This window comes from Petaurus breviceps, unplaced genomic scaffold, assembly GCF_028583685.1.
Source record: "Petaurus breviceps papuanus isolate PSGF00001 unplaced genomic scaffold, PetGlider_PUasm1.0 175, whole genome shotgun sequence".
NCBI classification, from domain to species: domain Eukaryota; kingdom Metazoa; phylum Chordata; class Mammalia; order Diprotodontia; family Petauridae; genus Petaurus; species Petaurus breviceps.
Genome location: NW_027185764.1, coordinates 58,757,742 through 58,779,274, shown reverse-complemented (window position 1 = coordinate 58,779,274; position 21,533 = coordinate 58,757,742). Strand labels below are relative to the sequence as shown.

General features: G+C 37.2%; 1 protein-coding gene across 1 annotated transcript in view; it reads left to right on the top strand.

Annotated features, from left to right (window-relative positions):
* The first annotated feature begins 737 nt into the window (after positions 1–737).
* Positions 738–21,533, top strand: part of ISOC1 (isochorismatase domain containing 1) — a 51,417-nt gene continuing 30,621 nt past the window's right edge. Inside the window, exon 1 of the mRNA XM_069085183.1 lies at positions 738–1,189. Within this exon, the coding sequence (XP_068941284.1) occupies positions 860–1,189 (330 nt within the window). The 5' untranslated portion in view covers positions 738–859. The remainder of the gene's footprint in view (positions 1,190–21,533) is intronic.

Below are 21,533 nucleotides of genomic sequence, written 5' to 3'. Positions count from 1 at the left end.
TGTTCTAAAAATATAGTTGTCATAGCATTTTTAGGAATTTGCTTTCCTAGTATCCCTTCTTCTCTTCCCCTCCTCCAATTTTATAGATGAGAAAACCGAGGCCCAAAATAGCACTGCAGGGATTTGAACTCGGATCCGATGTTCTTTACACTGCATGGAGGTTAAAAGTATTCTGCTACAGTAGAGAGCTCAATATATGACTGTTGCTTGTATTATTTATTTACAATGGTCAATAGCTGTCATTCCAAATGTGATTCCCGTTTCCCAGCAGGAGTAACAAGAGCCACACACATTCCCAGGTCCATCTGTAAAAGGCTATTGGGATCCTAGTTCTGGCACTGGAAAAAGGGAAAAGCCCCTTACATAGCGGGTCTGGGGAGGAGGAGAAGGAACAGAGAGCTCTAGGCAAGAGCCATAGTCCCAAGCAGTCTTTTTGTGTCCTTTGTGCAAAAGAACAGGGAAGATGAGCCCTGCTGTACAGGTGGAAGTGGAGAAATCCAGTATAAAGCCTGGAAGAGGGGATTCAGCTCCATTATTTGGGAGATTCTTCGGCAAGGAGTGGGGCAGCCCGACACGCTGCGAAACTCTTTCCTGACCACCCACCCAGACCTCACAGCCGGAGCAAGTTGGGGTGGGGGAGGGGAGGGACGGAGGGAGGGAGGGTCAGAGCGAGAAGGTGGAGGAGAGAAGCAGCCAGCAGACTCCTCCTCTTCTTTCCCTCTGCTTGCTGGGGCCTGGGGCCCCCTCCTGGTGGCAAGAAACCGAGAGGAAAAGGAGGAGCAGTCGGTCGGTGTTGTTCCCTCAGACAGAGGAAGCGACAGAGAGCGTGCTCAGCCGTGCACTGGCGCTGCCCAGGAACATGGCGGCGGCGGAGGCTGCTTCTCTTGCACACTTGCACAACAGCAACAGCGGCGGCGGCGGCGCCCCCCCAGGGTCACTGTCTGCAGGGGGTGCGGTGCCAGTGCTCTTCTGCTTCTCGGTGTTTGCCCGGCCCTCCACTGTGCCGCACGGCGCCGGCCACGAACTGCTCATCCAGAAGTTCCTGAGCCTTTACGGAGACCAGATAGACATGCACCGCAAATTTGTGGTGCAGCTCTTTGCCGAGGAGTGGGGCCAGTATGTGGACTTGCCCAAGGGCTTCCTGGTGAGCGAACGCTGCAAAGTTCGTCTGGTTCCCTTGCAGATCCAGGTAAGACCCCTGGAGAAAGCTGGGCGGCGTTAGGGAGAAGGGTGTCGGAGAAAGCACGCCGCTTACGCCTTTCTCTTAAATGTGCCCGCTCCTCAGGTGTCCTTGGTGCGACCATAGCTGATAACCCTTCCCCCAGGACCGTGTGCCAGGACTTTGGTGCTTTGTGTGTTTACAGTTCTCTTACTTCTTTACTTCAAAATGCATGTGAGCGTGCGTGCACAGGTTTATGCTATAATTGTAGTTAACCATTTCGAAGTGTTTCCAAGTAGACGTATAGGCGTTACCACCAGGGTAGCTAAGAGGTAGTAAGTATAGCAGTGGTTTCTAAAGGTACTACTAAACAGTGTACAACTCTCTTTTTTAAAATTTCCTGTAAATCTTTAAACTTAATACGACAAGTTTTTATGTGGAAATTAACTATTGCCCCCTGCTTATTCTGTGTAGTTACCACATTATGTTTTCCTCAAGAACTGTGAGATAGCTTTTTTTTTTTTAATTGGGAGTCTGAGACTTTTGGAAAAGGATTGTTAGGTGCAGTTTGCTTCCTGGTATTAATCATTAGTCAGAGATTTATTTTGAAGTCCTGCTTATTGGCAGTCGAGGGGTGGGGGTGGAAGAAGGAATGGAAAGAGAATGGAAAGCTTGGAATAACGTAATAATCTTATGATCCCTAAGAACTATATAAATCTTAAACTTGGTTTATATTTTTCACTTTTCTTTTTGTATAAGTAATAGAAACCAGCCATTCAGGTTGAAGATGAAACAAATGTGGAATTCAGATTTCGGAGGCATTTAGAGCTCAGGTGTCATCCACTACCAATAATTCTAAAGCAGTAGTTCTTTAACCCAGTTTTCTGTGGCCTTCCTTACCTGCCATTTCTTCCTCCTGCCCAGTAATCACTTGAGCATCCTGAACAAAAAGTTCATATGTGGTTTGCTAAATCAAATAATATTCCCTTGATCTGAAAGATTCCAGGCTTATCAAGTCTCTTTCAGGGTCTTTGAATTAGACATTGAAAGTCTCTTAGGCAACCTTGGAATGATGCCCTAAAATATTGTCCCCATCTTTATGTCAAAACATTTTTATGGTTAATGCCTCAGGAAGTCTCCTTGAGAGACTATTTCTGAGAAAGTGAATGCTGGATGATGGATGGACCATTGATAAATGGTGATTCAAAAACTGCTAAATAATCCTGAAACAAAAACAAAGTAGCTATGGGGGTGGAGGGGTGGAAGGTGGGGAGAGAATGAAGAGGACATTTATTTGTTTGTGTCGACTTTTGAGAGTCGTAAAAATATTTTTATTGTGAAAATGATCATCCAATGTCATTTTATAAAGTACCAGTGGTCAAGAAATACATTTTAACTAAATATTTTGAAATGTACCTAAGTCCGGGGCTCCTTGATATTCTCTTTAAGTGTTAATTAAGCCTCATTAGGAAGATCTCTCATAGAATCAGTTGTGATTTTTGAATTGTGTTCTACATGCAGGAGACAATCGCTGGATACTTATTTTGCTTTAAAACAAAAATTCCTTTCACCGACATTTTTAAAAGTTACAGTTTTTTGTTGGGCTAACATCAATTGAACACTATTGAAATGTACTTTTTTCCTCCAGTTGTGTTCTTAGCAATTAATAGTTGCTGAAATACACAAATTCCTTTCCTTTGCAATAACTGGGTTTTTTTTTTTTTGCACAATACTGGGGTAATGCTATAGGAAGATGAAAAGATAAATAAGGCTCAGCTTTCTACCTAAAGAAACTTAAATTCCACTAGAAAAAGTTTTAAGTTTGTAGTTTTAAAAATTCTTTTTAAGTACTTTAATATGTATTAAGCTAATCCTGATGGGTTTTTGTTTTTTTTACTACACTTCATATTATTCATGATACTGTGAGATCATCTCTTTGGTCATGCCCAGGAATATTCCATTATATTCAATGTATCACTTTTGTTCAACCATTTCCCGATGGTTTAAGATACTACCTCAGATTCTAGTTTTTTGCTGCTTTCTTCCCTCCCTATTAAAACAGATTTTTATTCATGTCTTTTGTTGTTTTTTTAACATCACCAAATTTTCCCTTTTCTTTTCCCACTCCCACCCCTAGAAAGCCATTCCATTTCATAAATACTATTTTAATGAAAAAAAAGGAAAAAATCAGCAACACTGATCAATGTACAAAAATGTCTGAGAATATTTTTAATGTACCACACCCAGTGGGCCTCTCACCTCTACAAAGGGATGGGGGAGAGGAGGATATCAAACATCTTTTCTTTGGAGCCATATTTGTTCTTTGTAATTTTGTAACATTTTATTTTGATTATTTTGTGGTTGTTCTTTTCACTTACTTTTTCAAATTGTATATTTTATATATTTCTTTCTCCACTCTGCTTACTTCACTCTTCATCAGTTCATGTAAATCTTTCCATGCTTCACTGTATTCATAAATATTCATCATTCCTTATAGCACAGACACATTTTATCTCATTGAAATGTGAGATGAACAAATTTAAAGACATCTCCACTCCAAATAGATTATTTGTTCCCAATCTGCAGTACAGCCTTCTGAGCTTTTATTGGCATGATCAGCCACAGTTGGACACAATGTACCTTGACTGGACATAGTGATGTCATTTTGGTCCTCTTGGAACACAAAGGACAATCACCATTCTATTTTGTTCACGCACCATATTTTGTATAGCTATTACCCACTTGATGGATATCTGTTTTGTTTCCAATTCTTTGCTGTCACAAAAAAGAAAAAAGCTTTTGTAAATATTTTGATGTATTTAGTGACTTTTTTCTGGGCCAAAAGTTACCGGCATTGCTTTCTAGAGGTTGTATTGATTCACAGATCCACCAACCAATCTTTTTTTTCTTTGATGAGCTTTGGATTTTGACCGTTGGGGCTTTTCCTTTTGGAGCTTCTTTCAGGAGACTGTTGGTAGATTCTTTCTGTCTTTACTTTGTTCTCAGGTTCTGATAGGTATGAGCAGTTTTCATTTGTCATTTTTTGAAATACAGAGTACAGGCTTTGTTTTAATCATAGTTTTCTAAAAGTATTTCTTACTGTCTTATGCAGTCATTGATTTTTGTTTGATTTATTCTAGTTTCCAAAAAAATTTATTTCTAGGATAAAGTTTGCAACTTTATTTTAATAAACTGGCAATTTTCCTTTTAGTTCTTTTCTCTAGAACTCTTATTTTAAGTCTCTTGCTTTCTTTCTTCTAGGTATTCATGTAGTACTTTTGGAAAGTCTATTTTTTCCTTAGATCTCTGCTTGAAGTTGTTATAGAGAGTTATTCTTTGCTTTTTGGGGAATCTCTAGATTTGCAATATTTTTTTATACTGATAGTATTTTCTCAGATTTATTCATCTTCCCAGCTTGTTGAATTGGGGCTTTGGGTGAGCTTTTGGGAAGGATGGTCAGTCTTGGTTGATCTTGCCTGGGGTCACTAGGGTTCCTTTGTTAAGCCCCACTCTACCTCCATCCAGATCTTTTGATGATGGTAGTACTTGATCTTCTGTCTTTCTGCGGCATCTTAGGACATATCTCAGGCCTTTAGAACCACTTACTTGCCTGGGCTGGTCTGCTCTGAATATATTGGCACTGCATTGGTTGCTTGCCCTACTTGCTACTCTCTGGTACTTCCAAAGTCCCCAATGTGGGGCTTACTGACCACCTTTGGGCTTTTTCTGGGTAGTCTGGTTCTTGCTTCCTTCAGACACTGAACTTTGCAGGCTACATGTGTCTCTAGCCAATCTGGTCCAATTTTGAGATTATCCTGTAATTGTACTGACTTGGTTAGCAACTCCCTTTCCTTTTTTGCCTTTGGGCTTTTAGATGACATCTTGTGTAATTCTGGGGTGGTTGAAGTCTGTACTTACTAATTGCATTTCTTGACTTTTTTTCCTCTGTTGTGAACTAAAGAGCTATATATGAGTAAATATGTGGCAACTGGACAATCTGCTTTTTTTTTTGTTCTGGCAGCCATGTTAGCCAAAAATCTCTAGTTAAGCTTCTGAGAAGTTTTGTCCTGGAGGCCTTGCAGTAGAACGTTATCCAGGAACAACACTACAAAACTAGGAAGTAGAAGGCTTGTATTCTAATTTCTGCTGTGCTGACTTGTGTGACCTTGGTTAAGGCAATTGGAACATCCCTTCCAGTTTTCTTATATTCTATGACTTTCCCAGAATGGAAATATTTATAATGACCATGTTTTCCTTTCCTATTTCTCTAGAAATAAAATCATAATTTTTATTCTAGGAGGAACTTTGAATACTTGCTTATTTTAACAGATTGGGAAAATGAGGTTAAGAGAAATGAAGTGACTTGATCAAGGTCACATGTACTTAGGTGGTAAAATTCAGATTAGAAAATAATTCTCCTAATGCCTAGTCCAATACTATTTACCTTATATCATGCTAGATAGCCATTAGCCTTTACTTGTGGCAAACCACTCGATTATGATTGTTTCTCTTTTCTTAACTTAAATATTCAGTGACTCACAAGTGCTCCATTTCATCACAATGTTGAACCTGAACTAATAGGGTTCTGGCTTTAGAGATATGCCTACAGTAAGGAGGATCCCATTTCTTTCTTTTTTTTTTTTTTGCTTTTTGGAGGGAGGAAGGCAGGGCAATTGGGGTTAAGTGACTTGCCCAAGGTCACAGGGCTAGCAAGTGTTAAGTATCCGAGGCCATATTTGAACTCAGGTCCTCCTGACTCCAGGGCCGATGCTCTATTCACTGCACCACCTAGCTGCCACCCTTTTCTTATTTTTGCAAATAGCTTATGTAATATTGGAATTAATTGTTCTTTAAATGTTGATAGAAGTCTTTTGTAAATGCATCTGATTCTGATTCTTCCCACTTACCACCCACCTTTTGATTCATCTTCAGCATCTGATATTATAGATTACCTTTTCCTTCTGAATAGTCTCTCTTCTCTAGGTTTTTGTGACATTAATCTCATCTAGTTACTCCCTTTCTATCTCACCAGCTGCTCTTCCTCCATTTCCTTTTCTATTCATCATGTCATGTCCTCTATGGATGTCTCCCAAGATTTTGTCCTGGCCCCCTTTCTCTTCTCTCTCTCTACTATTTCATTAGGTGATCTCAGCTTCCATGGATTAAAATCTCTATACAGATAATACTTTGGCCTATATATCCAGCCCTAATCTTTACTCTGAGCTACATTCACACCTCTACCTGCCTCCTTTGATTGCTCAAACTAGTATGTACCTATTTTAAATTCAATGTTTCCAAAACAGAACTTATTATTTTCCCCCACAAGCCCTTCTGAATTTCCCTTCCACTCTCTAGGGTGTCACAGTCTTCCCAATCACCCAGGCCCATAACCTGGGTATCATCCCTGTCTTCTTCCTCTCACACTATGATACGACCAATAAATATCTATCGAATTTCTCTTCTTCCTCTTCCCCCTCACAACATGTTTTTCCTTAACAGGAGACAAAGTTACTGCTCCTATATCCTTGTTTGAATACTCTTTCCATATTAGAACTAAGTAAATGTTTTTATAACTGTTCAATGACCTATGAGTTCTTCATTTCATCCTAACATTGATTCAAACAATGCCGACATGTCTAGCCCTATTGTTTCTTGTTATTATTTTCAGTCTTGGTGTTTCTTCCTTCACAGCATCTCATCTCCTTACTCACATAGCAGTTGTATAGTTCAGGCCCTCATTAGCTTTCTTTTAGGCTATTGCATAGCTGCCTGTTTGGTCTACTTGCCTCTTTTAAAAATCTTAAATATTTTTTTCCAATTACATGTATAAAATTTTAATATTTCTTTTTTAAATTTTGAGTTTCAAATTCTCTCCCTCTCTCCTTCCCCTCCCCCCACATTGAGAAGGCAAGCAATTGGATATAGGTTATACATGTGCAGTCATGCAAAACGTTTTCATTTTAGTTATGTTGTGAAAGAAAAAAAAAACCAAGAAAAATAAAGTTTGAAAAAAATATGCTTTGATTCCATCATTTCTTTTTTTGCAGATGGATAGCGTTTTTTTTTTCTTTTTTATCATAAGCCCTTTGGAATTGTCTTAGATCATTGTATTGCTGAGAATAGCCAAGTCACTCACAGTTGATCATCATACAAATATTGCTGTTACTGTGTGCAATGTTCTTTTGGTTATGCTCACTTTACTTTTTCAGTTCATGTAAGTCTTGCAGGTTTTTTCTGAAAACATCCTGCTCATCATTTCTTATAGCACAGTAGTATTCCTTCAAAATCATATACCAAAACTTGTTCAGCATTTGCCAGTTGATGGGCATCCCCTCAATTTCCAATTCTTTGCCACCACAAAAAGAACTGCTATAAATAGTTTTGTACAAATAGGTCCTTTTACTTTTTTCTGATCTCTTTGGGACTTAGTAATGTTATTGCTGTGTCAAAAGATATGCGCAGTTTAATAGCCCATTGGGCATAGTATCAAACTGCTCTCCAGAATGGTTGGATCAGTGTTGACAACTCCATTAAGAGTACACTAGTGTACAAATTTTCCCATATCCCCTTTAGCATTTGTGATCTTCTATCATATTAGTCAATTTGATAGGTATGAGGTGGTACCTCAGAATGGTTTTAATTTTCATTTCTCTAATCAGTAGTGATTTGACCATTTTTAATACAACTATAGATAGCTTTGATTTTCTTCATCTGAAAATGAAAACTGCCTATTCATATCCTTTAACAATTTATCAATTGGGGAATGATTTGTATTCTTATAAATTTGACTAATTTCTCTATATATTTGAGAAATGAGGCAGCAGAGGAATTTGCTGTAAAAAAAAATTTCACCTAGTTTTCTGCTTTCCTTCTAATCTTGGCTACATTGATATTGTTTGTACAAAACCTTTTTAACTTAACACAATCAAAATTACCCATTTTATATCTTGTAATGCTCTTTATCTCTTGTTTTGTCATAAATTCTTCCTTTATCCATAGATCTGACAGGTAAACTATTCTATGCTCCCCTAATTCACTCTTCATGTCTAAATCATGTACTTATTTTGACATTATCTCAGTATATGGTGTGAGATGGTGGTCTATACTTCGTTTCTGCCAAATTGCTTTCCAGTTTTCCTAGCAATTTTTGTCAGATAGTGAGTTTGTGTCCCAAAGCTTGGATCTTTGGGTTTCTCAAACATTAGATTACTCTAGTCATTTACTGTTGTATATTGTGTACCTAATCTATTCCACTGATCCACAACTTTGTTTCTTAGCCAGGCCAGTACTAGTTTGTTTTGATGATTACTGCTTTGTAATACAGTTTGAGATCTGGTAAGACTAAGACACCTTCCTTCGTGGTTTTTTTCCTTGATTCCCTTGATATTCTTGACCTTTTGTTCTTTGTAGCTCTATAATGTAAATTTTTGGTAGTTTGATTGGTATGGCACTGATTACTTTTGTAAATTAATTTAGGTAGAATTGTCATTTTGTTATATTAGCTTGGCTAATTTTTTCCAGTTTTTTAGATCTAACTTTATTTGGGTGAAAAGTGTTTTATAATTGTGTTCATATAGTTCCTAGGTTTGTGTTGGCATAATAGTCTCCCAAGTATTTCATATTATCTTTAGTTATTTTAAATGGAATTTCTTTGTTTTTTCCTGCTGGACTTTGCTGTGCTGTGAATGAAATTCAACAGAAGTGTAAACTGAGGTGATTTTTTAAGCAAGATATAATTTATTAACAGGGGCATGATACCTGATAATAAAGGATGGACCAAATGGCCCTGCTCTACCCAAAAGACCTGAATTGAGGGTGCAATAAATTTTTATAAGCATAGAACAAAGAACAGAACAAAAATCATGTAACTGGCCAACTTTACAATGGTGAGAGATTATGATCTCTCGTCAAAGAAAGCAGGAATACCCCTTCCCCCCGCCACTGTGGGAATTTGTAGCAGCAAGCACCCTAGCATACCCAGGGTGGCTGCCAACACAGGTTCTTAGATCTGCTTTTCTAAAGGAAAGCAACTCAAAATGGGTTAACAGTCTTACTTTAATCAATCATATGTCATTTACCTAGTTCAGGGGAAAAAGGTCAGCACCCTGAACTTCAGAGAATACAGAAGTTACAAGCAGACAAAAATTACAGAGAAACAGATTAGCAGACAGGCTTCCTGCTATCTGACCATTATATCCATACCTAGTCAGTTACCAGAGAGGGAAGCACCAACATCTAGGTTTTCAAAGCTGGGGGGGGGGGGGAGGGGGTTCAACAGCTGCCCAGAATCTCATCTGGTCAAACCACACAACTCTTTTCAAAACAAAACCTCACATCAGGGTATATCTAGACTTCTCCTGGCTCAGAGAATGTCACAACCCTCTTGACCCACTGCCCAATCACAAAGCAACAAGGTGTGTGCATGCCTGAAAAACAAACCTCCCACCATAGGCTCCATGTGACCACATTCAGCCTATTAGGGGGCAGAGTATATTTTCAAATCAAGAAAGGTTCTCAGAGTCACTTAAGCCTATCAAAGGGCCTAGGGGCAGGGAAGATCTTCAGATTCCCATTCCTATAACAGAATTACAACCAGTTCTCTCTCAAAGAAATGCTTTTGTGAATTTTGTGGGTTCTAGCTACATTCTGAAGTTATGTTAAGGTCAGACTTACAGGCAGCTGGGGAATTAGATAAGACAACCTTAATTATTGAAGATCAGGCAGTGTCAGGTACAAGGTCATCCTGGCTTCTCAAAGATACCTTACAAACCTTGCCGGAAATGCTGAAATAATGTTTTATGAGAGTATTGAGAACAGAGTTTTTCTTTAATTGGCAGTCATTGTTGGAAATCTTAAATTTTGAAATCTAACTTCAGAAAGGCTGAACTTTAGCACATATAAGTTGTTTCTTTTCTCAGATACAGCGAAGAGGCCCAGGCTTTTTATACAGAAAACAGAAATACAGAATTATAGAAAAACAGGTTACAGGAGAAAATCAAATATGAAATGTAGGATCAAGAGTTAATTTTTCATTTGGTAATATGTAGAAATGCTAATGATTTATATAGGCTTATTTTATATTCTGCAATTTTGCTGAAGTTGTTAATTATTTCAACTAGTTTTTTTTTTTTAATTAGTTCTCTAGGGGTGGCTAGGTGGCACAATGAGTAGAGCGCCGGCCCTGAAGTCAGGAGGACCTGAGTTCAGATCCGGCCTCAGACACTTAACACAAAAACTGGCCATGTGACCTTTGGCAAGTCACTTAACCCCAATTGCCATCCAAAAAAGCAAAAAAAAAAAAATTAATTCTCTAGAGTTCTCTAAGTATATCTCATATTGTCTGCAAAAAATTATTGTATTGTTTTCCCATTACCTATTCTAATTCCTTTAATTTTTTTCTCTTCTCTTATTGTGATAGCTAGCATTTCTAGTACAATATTGAATAATATGGTAGTAGTGATAATGGACATCCTTGCTTTTCCCCTGATCTTATTGGAAAGACTTCTAGTTTTTCCCCATTACAGATAATACTACTTATGATTTTAAGGAAAGCTCCATTTATTTCTGTACTTTCTGGAGTTTTTAATAGGAATGAGTATTATATTTTGTCAAAAGTTTTTCTGCCTTTACTAATATAATATTGAATTGACCTACATTCCTGGTATAAATCCCAACTAGTCATAGTGTATGATCTTTGTGATATATTGCTGTAATCTCCTTCCTAATATTTTATTTAAATTTTTTCATCAATATTCATGAAGAAAATGATCTCTAGTTTTCTATCTCTGTTTTTGGTCTTCCTGGTTTAGGTATCAGCACCATATTTGTGTCAGAAAAGGAATTTAATAAGACTTTGTCTATTTTCCAAATATTTTATACATTTGGAATTAATTATTCTTTAAATGTTTGGTAGAATTGTCTTGTAAATCCATATGGTCCTGGAGATTTTTTCTTAGGGAACTCACTGATGGGTTATTCAATTTCTTTTTCTAAGGTTATTTAAGCATTGTATTTCCTTTTCTATTAATCTGAGCAATTTATATTTTTTGTAAATATTTATCTGTTTCACTTAGATTGTTAGATGTATTGGCATGTAATTGGGTGAAACAACTCCTTATAATTACTTTAATTTCCTCTTCATTGGTGGTGAATTCACCCTTTCCATTTTTGATACTGGTAATTTGGTTTTCTTTTTAATTTTTTTCATCAAATTAATCAGTAGTTTATTTTATTGGTTCCCCCACCACCACCACCATAAAACCAACTTCTAGTTTTAGTTCAATGGTTTCCTTATTCTCATTTTTATTAATCTCTCCTATGATTTATAGGATTGCCAATTAGGTATTTAATTTAGAATTTTTAATTTGTTCTTTTTCTAGTTTTTTTGTTTTTTAGTATTATTCCCAATCCATTGATCTGCTTTTTCTCTATTTTATTGATGTAAGTACTTAGAGATATAAATTTTCCCTTATGTGCTGCTTTGGGTTCATCCCATGCATTTTGGTTGTCATTTCATTGTTGTCATTCTCTTTAATGAAATTATTGATTCTTTGATGCACTCATTCTTTAGGATTAGATTATTTAGTTTCCTATTAATTTTTAATCTGTTTTTACAGTCCTTTGTTGAGTGCAATTTTTGTTGCATTATGATCTGAAAAGCATGCATTTAATATTTCTGTTTTTCTGCATTTGGTTGTGAGGCTTTGATGCACTAGCACATGGTCAGTTTTTGTGTAGGTGCCATGTACTGCTGAGAAATAAAGTATATTCCTTTCTATTTCAATTCAGTTTTCTCCAGAGATTTATCATATCTAACTTTTCTAAAATTCCATTCATCTCCTTAACTTCTTTCCTGTTTCTTTTATCATTAGAATTATCTAGTTCTGAGAGTGGAAAATTGATGTCCCCCACTCACATTGTTTAACTGTTTCCTCCTGTAACTCATTTAACCTTTCATTTACAAATTTTGTTGCTTTACCGTTTGATGCATATCTATTTAGTTTTAATATTACTTCATTATCTGTGGCACCTTTTAGCAAAATGCCATTTCCCTGCTCATCTTTTTAAAATTAGATCTATCTTTGCATTTGCTTTATCTGAGATTGCTACCCCTGCTATTTTTTTTACTTCAGTTGAAGCATACTATATTTTGCTTCATCCCTTTACCTTTACTCCTTGTGTGTCTCTCTGCATCATGTGTATTTTTTTTAGTAAACAGCATATTATAGGATTCTGGTTTTTAATTCACTCTGCTGTCTGCTTCTGTTTATGGGTGAGTTTGTCCCATGCACATTCACATTTTTGATTACTAATTGTGTATTTCTCTCCATCCTACTTTCCACCCTGTTGTCCTTCCCTTCTCTCTCTCTCTCTCTCTCTCTCTCTCTCTCTCTCTCTCTCTCTCTCTCTCTCTCTTCCCCTCCCTCGCTTCCTCCTACCTTTACCCTGTCACTGCTCAAAAGTGTTTTGCTTCTGACCACTGCCTCCCCCGATATATGCCACCTTTTATGAGCCCTACTTCTTCTCATATCTCCTGCTCCTCCTATTTCTTTGTAGGGTAAGATAGATTTCTGTACCCAACAGAGTGTGTATGCTGTTCCCTCTTTGAGCTAGTTCTCATAAGAGTTCAAGTACATTCTGCCATCCCTCTATTTTCCCCTCCACTGTAAAGGCTTCCTCATGCCTCTTTTATGTGAGATTATTTATTTTGTTTTACCTTTTCCTTTTCTCTTCTCCCAGTTCCTCCCTTTCTTTAACCCCTTAAAATTTTTTTTTTACTATCATCCCATCATAGCTAATCACACCTAAGTCTTCTATGTACATTCCTTCTAATTGTCCTAATAATGATAAAAGTCTTAGGAGTTTACAAGTATTATTTTTTCCATATAGGAATGTAAACAGCTTAACCTTATTGATTCTTTATGATTTCTCTTTCCTGCTTACCTTTTTATACTTCTCTTGACTTATATATTTGAAAATCATATTTTTTATTCAGCTCTAGTCTTTTTATCATGAATGCTTAAAAGTCCTTAATTTCATTAAGTATTATTTTTTGCCCTTGAAGGATTATACTTAGTGTTGCTGGGTTGTAATTTGATTCTTGGTTGAAATCCTAGCTCTTTTGCCCTCTGGAATATCATATTCCAACCCCTGCTAAATCTTGTGTTATGCTATGACTCTTTAGTATTTGCATTTTTTTTTCCTGTTGCTTGCAGTGTTTTCTCATTGACTGGGGGACTCTGGAATTTAGTCATAATATTCTTTGAGAGTTTTTATTTTGGGATCTCTTTCAGGAAATGATCAGTGGATTTTTTTCAATTTCTTTTAGTCTCTGGTTCTGCGATATCAAGGCAGTTTTCCTTGATAATTTCTTGCAGTATGATGTCTAGGTTTTTTTTCTGATCATGATTTTCAGGCAATCCATTGATGTCATTCCTAGAGCCTCCCTTCTCAGTGACTTGCCAGGGCATGGCTTGCTGGGCTAGACAGCATTTAGATCTCACCCCAGTGAGATAGGCCTTTCCTGCTGACTTTCTAAGTTGCCTTGGACTGGAAAATTGTTTCACTTTGTCCTTTCATTGCTTCTGTCACTCCAGAATTTATTTTGAGGCATTACTTTGACATCATTTTGAGGGAAATTTGGGAGAACTCAGGTGAGTCGCTGCCTTTACTTTGCCATCTTGACTCTACCTTGCCTCAAATCTCTTGATACTCAATTTCATCCTTCTCTAAGATGGAAAGGTCATTTTCCCCCCCTAAAGAGGGAGTATAACTGGTCTTCCTGCTTGGTGAGCTCCATGGATGTCTATTAATTCCAGGATAAAATATATAATAATCTTTTTGGCTCTTAAAGTGCTTTGTGAGATGTTCCTTTTCTATCTTTCCAGCCTTCTTACACTTTATCCTTCTCCCTGACTTATACTGGCTTACTTTCAGTTCTTCATTTCCTGATGCTGTGCCTTTAATGTTGCTGTCCCCCATGCTTGGAATGCTCTTCCCCTTCACCTTTGCCTCTTAGTTTCCTTACCTTCCTTACAGACCTACCTCACATCCTCCCCTTCTCTAGAAGACCTTTCTCAGCCCCTTCACCCCCTAGCTGCAAATGCATGTCTTTTCTAATTTAATTAGAATGGCTTCTTTATAAGTACCTATGCTTCCTCTGTATTTATCTTCTATATACCTAGCTATTTATTTACATTTTGTCTTCCCCATTAGAATTTTTTTTTTTGAGCAAGAGATGTTTCATCCCCTTCCTTTTAAAAAAATCCCCATTGCTTAGCACAGTGCCTGGTACGTAGTAAGCACTAATAAATATTCTTTGACTTACTGTTCAGTTATTTAAATAGTCTATTTCTTGTTTTGTTATTCTAAGTTGTTAGGGGTGGGACTGGTTTAAACATCTTCTTAGTTCAGGATTGATGTTGGGACCAAATGAGGCACTTCTAATCCACTGAACAGTTAATGATAGGAGGTTTGCTTAGCCCTGACATAGCAAGGACGTGCAACAAGGATACAGTGGAATATAACTTCTGTAAGGCATGATGGCACCCACCAAGTCAGAGGAGACTTGACTCCATTTGGGTGAGACCTTTATGCCCCGAGGTGACCAGAAAGCCATGTCAGATACAGGTCACCAGAAAGCTGCATCATGAGAGGCACAACTTGAGGTTTGCTCCAGCCTAGGCCAATTGAAGAGAAAGGAAAAATCTTAGTAGATAACTGATCCTGTCATGTAACACCCTCATGGTGGCTAGGTCCTAAGGATTTTCTAGAATACCTTCTACCATTGAAATGCTGTCAGGGCTCTTACTGGACAGATCCTCCCATCATAGGCAGTATTAAGGGGAAATGAAAAAGAAAAAAAACAACATAGAGCTTCCAAAAGAATCACCATAAAGAAAAAGAAGAAAGAGGAAAATGTTGAGGAAGACAAAAGCTAGCAATCCTAAACTATTTCTATTGGAAGGACCAAGTCTTAGATCGCAGTATTCTGGTCCATGTGGTGAGTGATAACAAATCTTTGTAGTTCACAGTGGGTCTTATAAAAGCATGATGGTGGTGAAGAAACAGAGGAGCATCACAAATATCAGAGACATAGCACAAATTATGACATTTCTGTTTTAGTTAGTCACATATTCTTCTGCTGATGTAAGATGGTAACAATGAATAGGAGTAACATCAGGGCCACAGGATAGTGAATAATACTTCTGTTATAGTTAACAATTTTTTATATTAAAAAATGTGTAGGGTGGGCATGGAGCCAAGATGGTAGAGAGAAGTCAGGAAGTTGCCTGAGCTCTTCCCAGTTTCCCTCAGAAACAATATTAAATCAAGCCTCTAAAAGAATCCTGGAACGACAGAATCCACAAAAAGAGTGAAACAATTTTCTAGCCCAAGGTAACTTAGGAGGACTTCAGGGAAGGTCTGTCTCACTTGGATAAAAGGAGAGTGGAACCCAGCACAGGTGGTGTCTGGGTAAGCCAGTGGGAGGCTCTTAGCCATAGCACAGATCATCACCCAAGGCCCCACCATCCTGGCTCAGCAGACCAGTGGTACAGCAGGCCAACTGTGAGGCAGATGGCAAACTGCCACCCCTGGACCCGTGGCACAATGGGCATGACTAGGTTGAGCACAGTGGGCAAAAGCCAGCATCTGAGGGTGTGGTGTGGAAAGCCAGTGACCAGGCCCCTGGCCCCCAACACAAGAAGCTTGGGACAGAAACCCCTGTACCCCAGGAGCCCAGCTTAACTTTTAAAAATGAGCAAAAAAACAAAAAAGAGCCATAGCTATAGAAAGCTACTATGGCAACAGCTAAGATACAAACATAAACTTAGAAGAGGACAACAGTGTTAAAATGCCTACATCTGAAGCCTCAAAGGGGAATATGAATTGGCCTCAAACCCCAAAAGTCCTCTTGGAAGAACTCAAAAAGGATTTTTAAAATCAAGTGAGAGAGGTAAAAGAAAAACTGGGAAAAGAAATGAGAGTTATGCAAGAGGATTATGAAAAAAGAGCCAACAGATTAGAAAAGAAAGCACAAAAACTGACTGAAGAAAACAGCTCCTTAAAAAATAGAATTGGTAAAATGGAAAAAAATTCTGCATAAAACAACTCCTTTAAAAGTAGAATTGGCCAAATAGAAAAGGAGGAACAAAAACTAATTGAAGAAAATAATTTCTTAAAAGTTAGAATTGGGCAAGAAGTTAATGACTCTATGAGATATCAAGAATAAGTCAAACAGAAGAAAAAAAATAGAAGAAAATGTAAAATACTTCATTGAAAAAACAACTCACCTGGAAAATCAATTCCAGGAGAGACAATTTAAGAATTATTGGACTACTTGAAAGCCATGATCAAAAACAAACAAACAAACAAACAAACAAACAAACCTAGACAGGATCTTTCAAGAAATCCTCAAGGAAAACTGCCCTGATATCTTAGAACCAGATGGTAAAATAGTCATTGAAAGAATCTGTTGATCACTTCCTAAAAGAGATCCCAAAATGAGAACTCCAAGGAATACTGTAGCCAAATTCCAGACTGTACCAGATCTAAAACTATACTATAAAGCAACAGTCATCAAAACTATTTGGTACTGGCTAAGATCTAGAGTGGTAGATCAGTGGAATAGATTAGGTACATGAGATACAGTAGTAAATGACTATAGAAATGTCCTGTTTGATAAAATCAAAGACTCTTGTTTCTGGGATAAGAACTCACATTTGACAAAAACTGCTGGGAGACCTGGAAAGTAGTACGGCAGAAACTCGGCATAGACCAACATCTCATACCACATGCCAAGTTAAGGTCAAAATGAGTAAATGATTTAGACATTAAGGGTGATACCATAAGCAAATTAAGAGCAAGGAATAGTTTACCTGTCAGATCTATGGAGAAGGGAAGACTTTATGACCAAAAAAAAGATAGAGGACATTTTCACTGAAATATTGATAATTTTGATTACATTAAATTAAAAAGGTTTTCAGCAAACAAAACCAACACAGCCAAAATTAGAAGGAAAGCAGAAAGATGGGAAACAATTTTTATAGCCAGTGTCTCTGATAAATGTCTCATTTCTAAAATATATAAAGAACTAAGTCAAATTTGTAAGAATGCAAGTCATTCCCCATTGATAAATGGTCAAAGGATATGAAAAGGCAGTTTTCAGATGAAGAAATTAAAGCTATCTATAGTTATATTTTTAAAATTATCTTAATAATTTGTTAGAGAAATGCAAATTAAAACAACTCTGAAGTATCACCTCACAACTACCAGATTGGCTAATATGTCAGAAAAGGAAAATGATAATAAATTTTGGAGAATATGTGTGAAAATTGGGACATTAATGCATTGTTGGTGGAGTTGTGACCTGATCCGACCATTCTGGAGAGAAATATGGAATTTTGCCCAAAAAGTAATCAAACTTTGCATACCTTTTGACCCAACAATACTAGGTCTGTATCCCAAAGAGATCATTAAAAAGGGAAAAGGGTTTACATGCACAAAAATATTTATAGCAGCTCTTTATATAGTGGCAAAGAATTAGAAATTGAGGGGATGCCCATCAATTGGGGAATAACTGAACAAGTTGTGGTATATGAATGTAATGGAATACTGTTGTGCTACAAGAGATGATAAGCAGGCAGACTTAAGAAAAGCCTGGAAAGACATACTACATGAACTGATGTTGAGTGAAGTGAGCAGAACCAGGAGAATATTATACACAGGAACAACATTGTTTGATGGACAACTTTCATAGACTTAACTATTCCCTGCAATGCAGGTGATCTAAGACAGTTCCAAAAGACTCCAGATGGAAAATACTATCCACCTCCAGAAAAAGATCTATGGAGTCTGAATACAGATCAAAGCATACTATTTTCACTTTTTTTTTTTTTTACCCCTGTGGCTTTTCCCTTCTGTTCTGTTTCTTCTTTCACAACATGACTAATATGGGAATATGTTTACATGATTGTACATGTATAACCTATATCAGATTGCTTACTGTCTTGGAGAGGGGTTTGGAAGGAAGGGAGGGAGAAAAAAATTTGTAATTAAAAACTTTATAAAAAGTGAATTTCGAAAACTAACTTTACATGTAATTGGAAAAAATAAAATACTATTTCAAAGAAAAAGTTACTGGACTTCTTCCTAAGTGATGAAATGCTGCTGTAAATGATGTCCAAAACACCATACCCTTTACCCTGGGCCTGGGCTACCTAAACTGTAACATTGATGAGATCCAGACCACCTATGGTGTTGGTGTAATGACTTTGCTCAGCTCCTTACAATCCTGCTCAGGTACCATCTGCTTTCTTCACAGGCTACAAAAAGTTGTAAAGGGACTTGTTTTTTAACAAAGTGTAAACAAATCTGTTTTAACACTTTTCTTAATCTCCCTCATTAGAGAAGAAATATCTTTTACTCTCTCTTTCCCCAACTCCCACTTTATCTTCTTTATTCTTAACTGTGTGGTATGGTTTGGGTAACTGAGGATTTCCATTCACCCCTACCCATATGCCATGTATTGATGTGGCTGAAAGGGCCTGTGCAGACATTGTGTCCTGAAAGCCCATAATTCCTCCATGGCCTCTCTTCTGTAGCTTCCCTTAGGACTGAAGGGAACTGCTGTCCTAGAATTGAATTATGCTGTGTGGTTTTATTAGCACCCCCATAAGCCAACCATTTATTGCTTTCTTGTTTGCCTCATGTTTCCAGAGCCACACCCAAAGCTTCCTTCAGGGGGGGATGTCATTGTTCTCTGTTCATTAATCCGGCAGAGGAGTAGGTGGTAGGACTCCTCCCCTCATTCCCAGAGTGCCTGTTTACACTGATAACAATATTTGCACAAGTCACAGCTGCCTCAATTTACTGTCTACACTTCACCAGTTACTTAGCCTACACCTGCATAGTTGTGTGCTATGGGAAGCCTACAGCTAAAATCTGAAGGTATCCTGTAGGAGATTGCACCCAGAAGGTAGGATCTAAATGCCCATGTCAATGGTGTGAATGTGTGTATAGATCCAATCTCTCAAACTCATGTCCTTTAGGTATTTCATGCCCTCTCTTGAAGGTCCTCATCAGGTGACTAGCTACAATAGGACCAGGTGTGAATAATTCATCTCAAGTCACCTAAAAATGGGGGTGGGGAGGGGGTGAGAGGAGATGGTTGATCTTCATTTGGAGCCTATATCTGATTTTTCTGACTATAATAATAAATTCTCAGAGAGCTCACTAAATCTCTGGAACTCAGCTGCAGAGGTCTCAACATGAAGTTCTCATGCAACCTACCCAGTTCCTTGATGGTGAAGGCCTACTGACATTATATTTCCTCAGTGGAGGAAATCACCTTCCTCCCAGGAGAAGTAATTTCTTTTTTTTTAAACCACCATTTGAAGTTTCTAGGTTTCTTACTTCATTCATTTTCATTCTTTGATTTCTTTAATCTCAGCATGATGCATCAAAACTCTAGGTTGGAGAGTGTATTCTGGTCAATCTGTGGCTCATCAGTCCTCGGTCTTGTCAAGAAAGATCTGCAGCTGCTGTTATATTTGCTCCTCGACTTTCTTTGAACCGTCCCTAAAATCAGAGAATTTTGCTCTAGTTTCTGAATGTGGTAGTTAAATTCACTTTCATTCTTATGCTGGCAGTCTAGTCTCTGCAGAATGGTTAACAACAAGGGTATTCTGGATTTCTTGCTTTATCCTCTCGCAGCTTCTCCCAACACTCACTGAGCTAATGGTTTTCTATGAGCAGGATCCAGCTCATGTCCCCTGAGAGAATTTCCTATAAATGTCTTAGAAGGGCTCTTGCCATTCTTTTGATGGCTCCACCCTCCAGACTTGCAGTACTCTTCCAATTCAGTCATGATTTGAGCAACAATGATATCTCAGTTACCAAATACACTAAAATTTAGTGTCAGACTTGTCACCAAGTACTTTTTTAGTTTAGGTTTGATGATGAGACAAAATGCACTAAGCAAAAAAAAAGTTAACTTAGCTCTAACATGGTAAGGATATGCAACAAGGACATAGTGGAAATTGGTTTCTGTTGATGTCTTCTGATCTCCCCACCCCATGTCTCAGTATGATCTGTACAGCAGCGCAGGGTGTGGTGATTTACTGTGTCAAGGAATTGTCTTGACTTACATTTGGACCAATGGGGAGAGGAGGATATGGGGGAAATCTTGGTAACAATATTGGTCTTATTTTTTTTTGGAGGGGGATAGGTAGGGCAGTTGGGGTTAAGCGATTGACTTGCCCAAGTCACATGGCTAGTTTTTGTATTAAGTGTCTGAGGTCAAATTTGAACTCAGGTCCTCCTGATTCTAGTGCCGGTGCTATTCACTGTGCCACCTAGCTGCCCCACAATATTGGTCTTATTACATGAATATTTTACATATTTTAAAATATTCATTCATTTTGTCAAAGTCATCAATTTTATTGTAGTATTGGTCCTATCACATGAATATTTTATATTTTTTAAAATATTCATCCATTCTATCAAAGTCATCATTTTTACTGTCATATAACTGGACAAGAAAGCTTTATAATGTTGTTCAGTCATATCTAACTCTTCATAACCCCCTTTGGGGTTTTCTTGGCAAAGATGTGGTTTGCCATTTCTAATAAGTTTCGTTAATTTCACATTCATTTGTTAAGAATTCTCATTTTTTATACAATTTGGTTTTACTTTCTTTTTAATCAGACTAGACAACAGTTTAACTGTGTTATTACTTTTTTAAAAATCTTGTTTTATTTGTCAGTTTACTGTGGTTTTCTTCTAACTTCGTTGATCTCTTCTTGCCATTTTGGAATTTCTACTTGGTGTTTTATTGGTGATTTTTAAATTGATGCTTTGTTAACTTTCTTATTTGCACATCCAGTTCATTAATCTGTTATTTCTGTCTTTTGTTAATTAGTATTTAGTAACATAAAATTTTTCCCCTCAGGACTACTTTGGCTCCATTTGGTATATTATTTCAATACTGTTGTTTTCTCAGAGGAAATTTTACCTTGTTTCCATGATTAATCTTTGACTCACCATTTCTTTAAGGTTATTTAATCTCTAATTAAGTTTTATCCTTTCTTTAAAGGCTCTTTATTGAATATAACTTATTGCTCTTTATTGGATATAAAAAAGGAATTGTGTGTTTAATATATTTTCTTTTCTGTATTTGTCAAATTTTATGTTCTAGTGGATTATTAGTATTTGTAAATTGCTGTGCCCAACTGAAAAAAATATGTTAACTTTTTGTCCCCATCAACAAATCAATAATCTTTTAAGCACCTGCTATGTGTCAGGGACTGTGCTATGCACACATATATATGCATATATATATATATATATATATATATATATATATATACACACA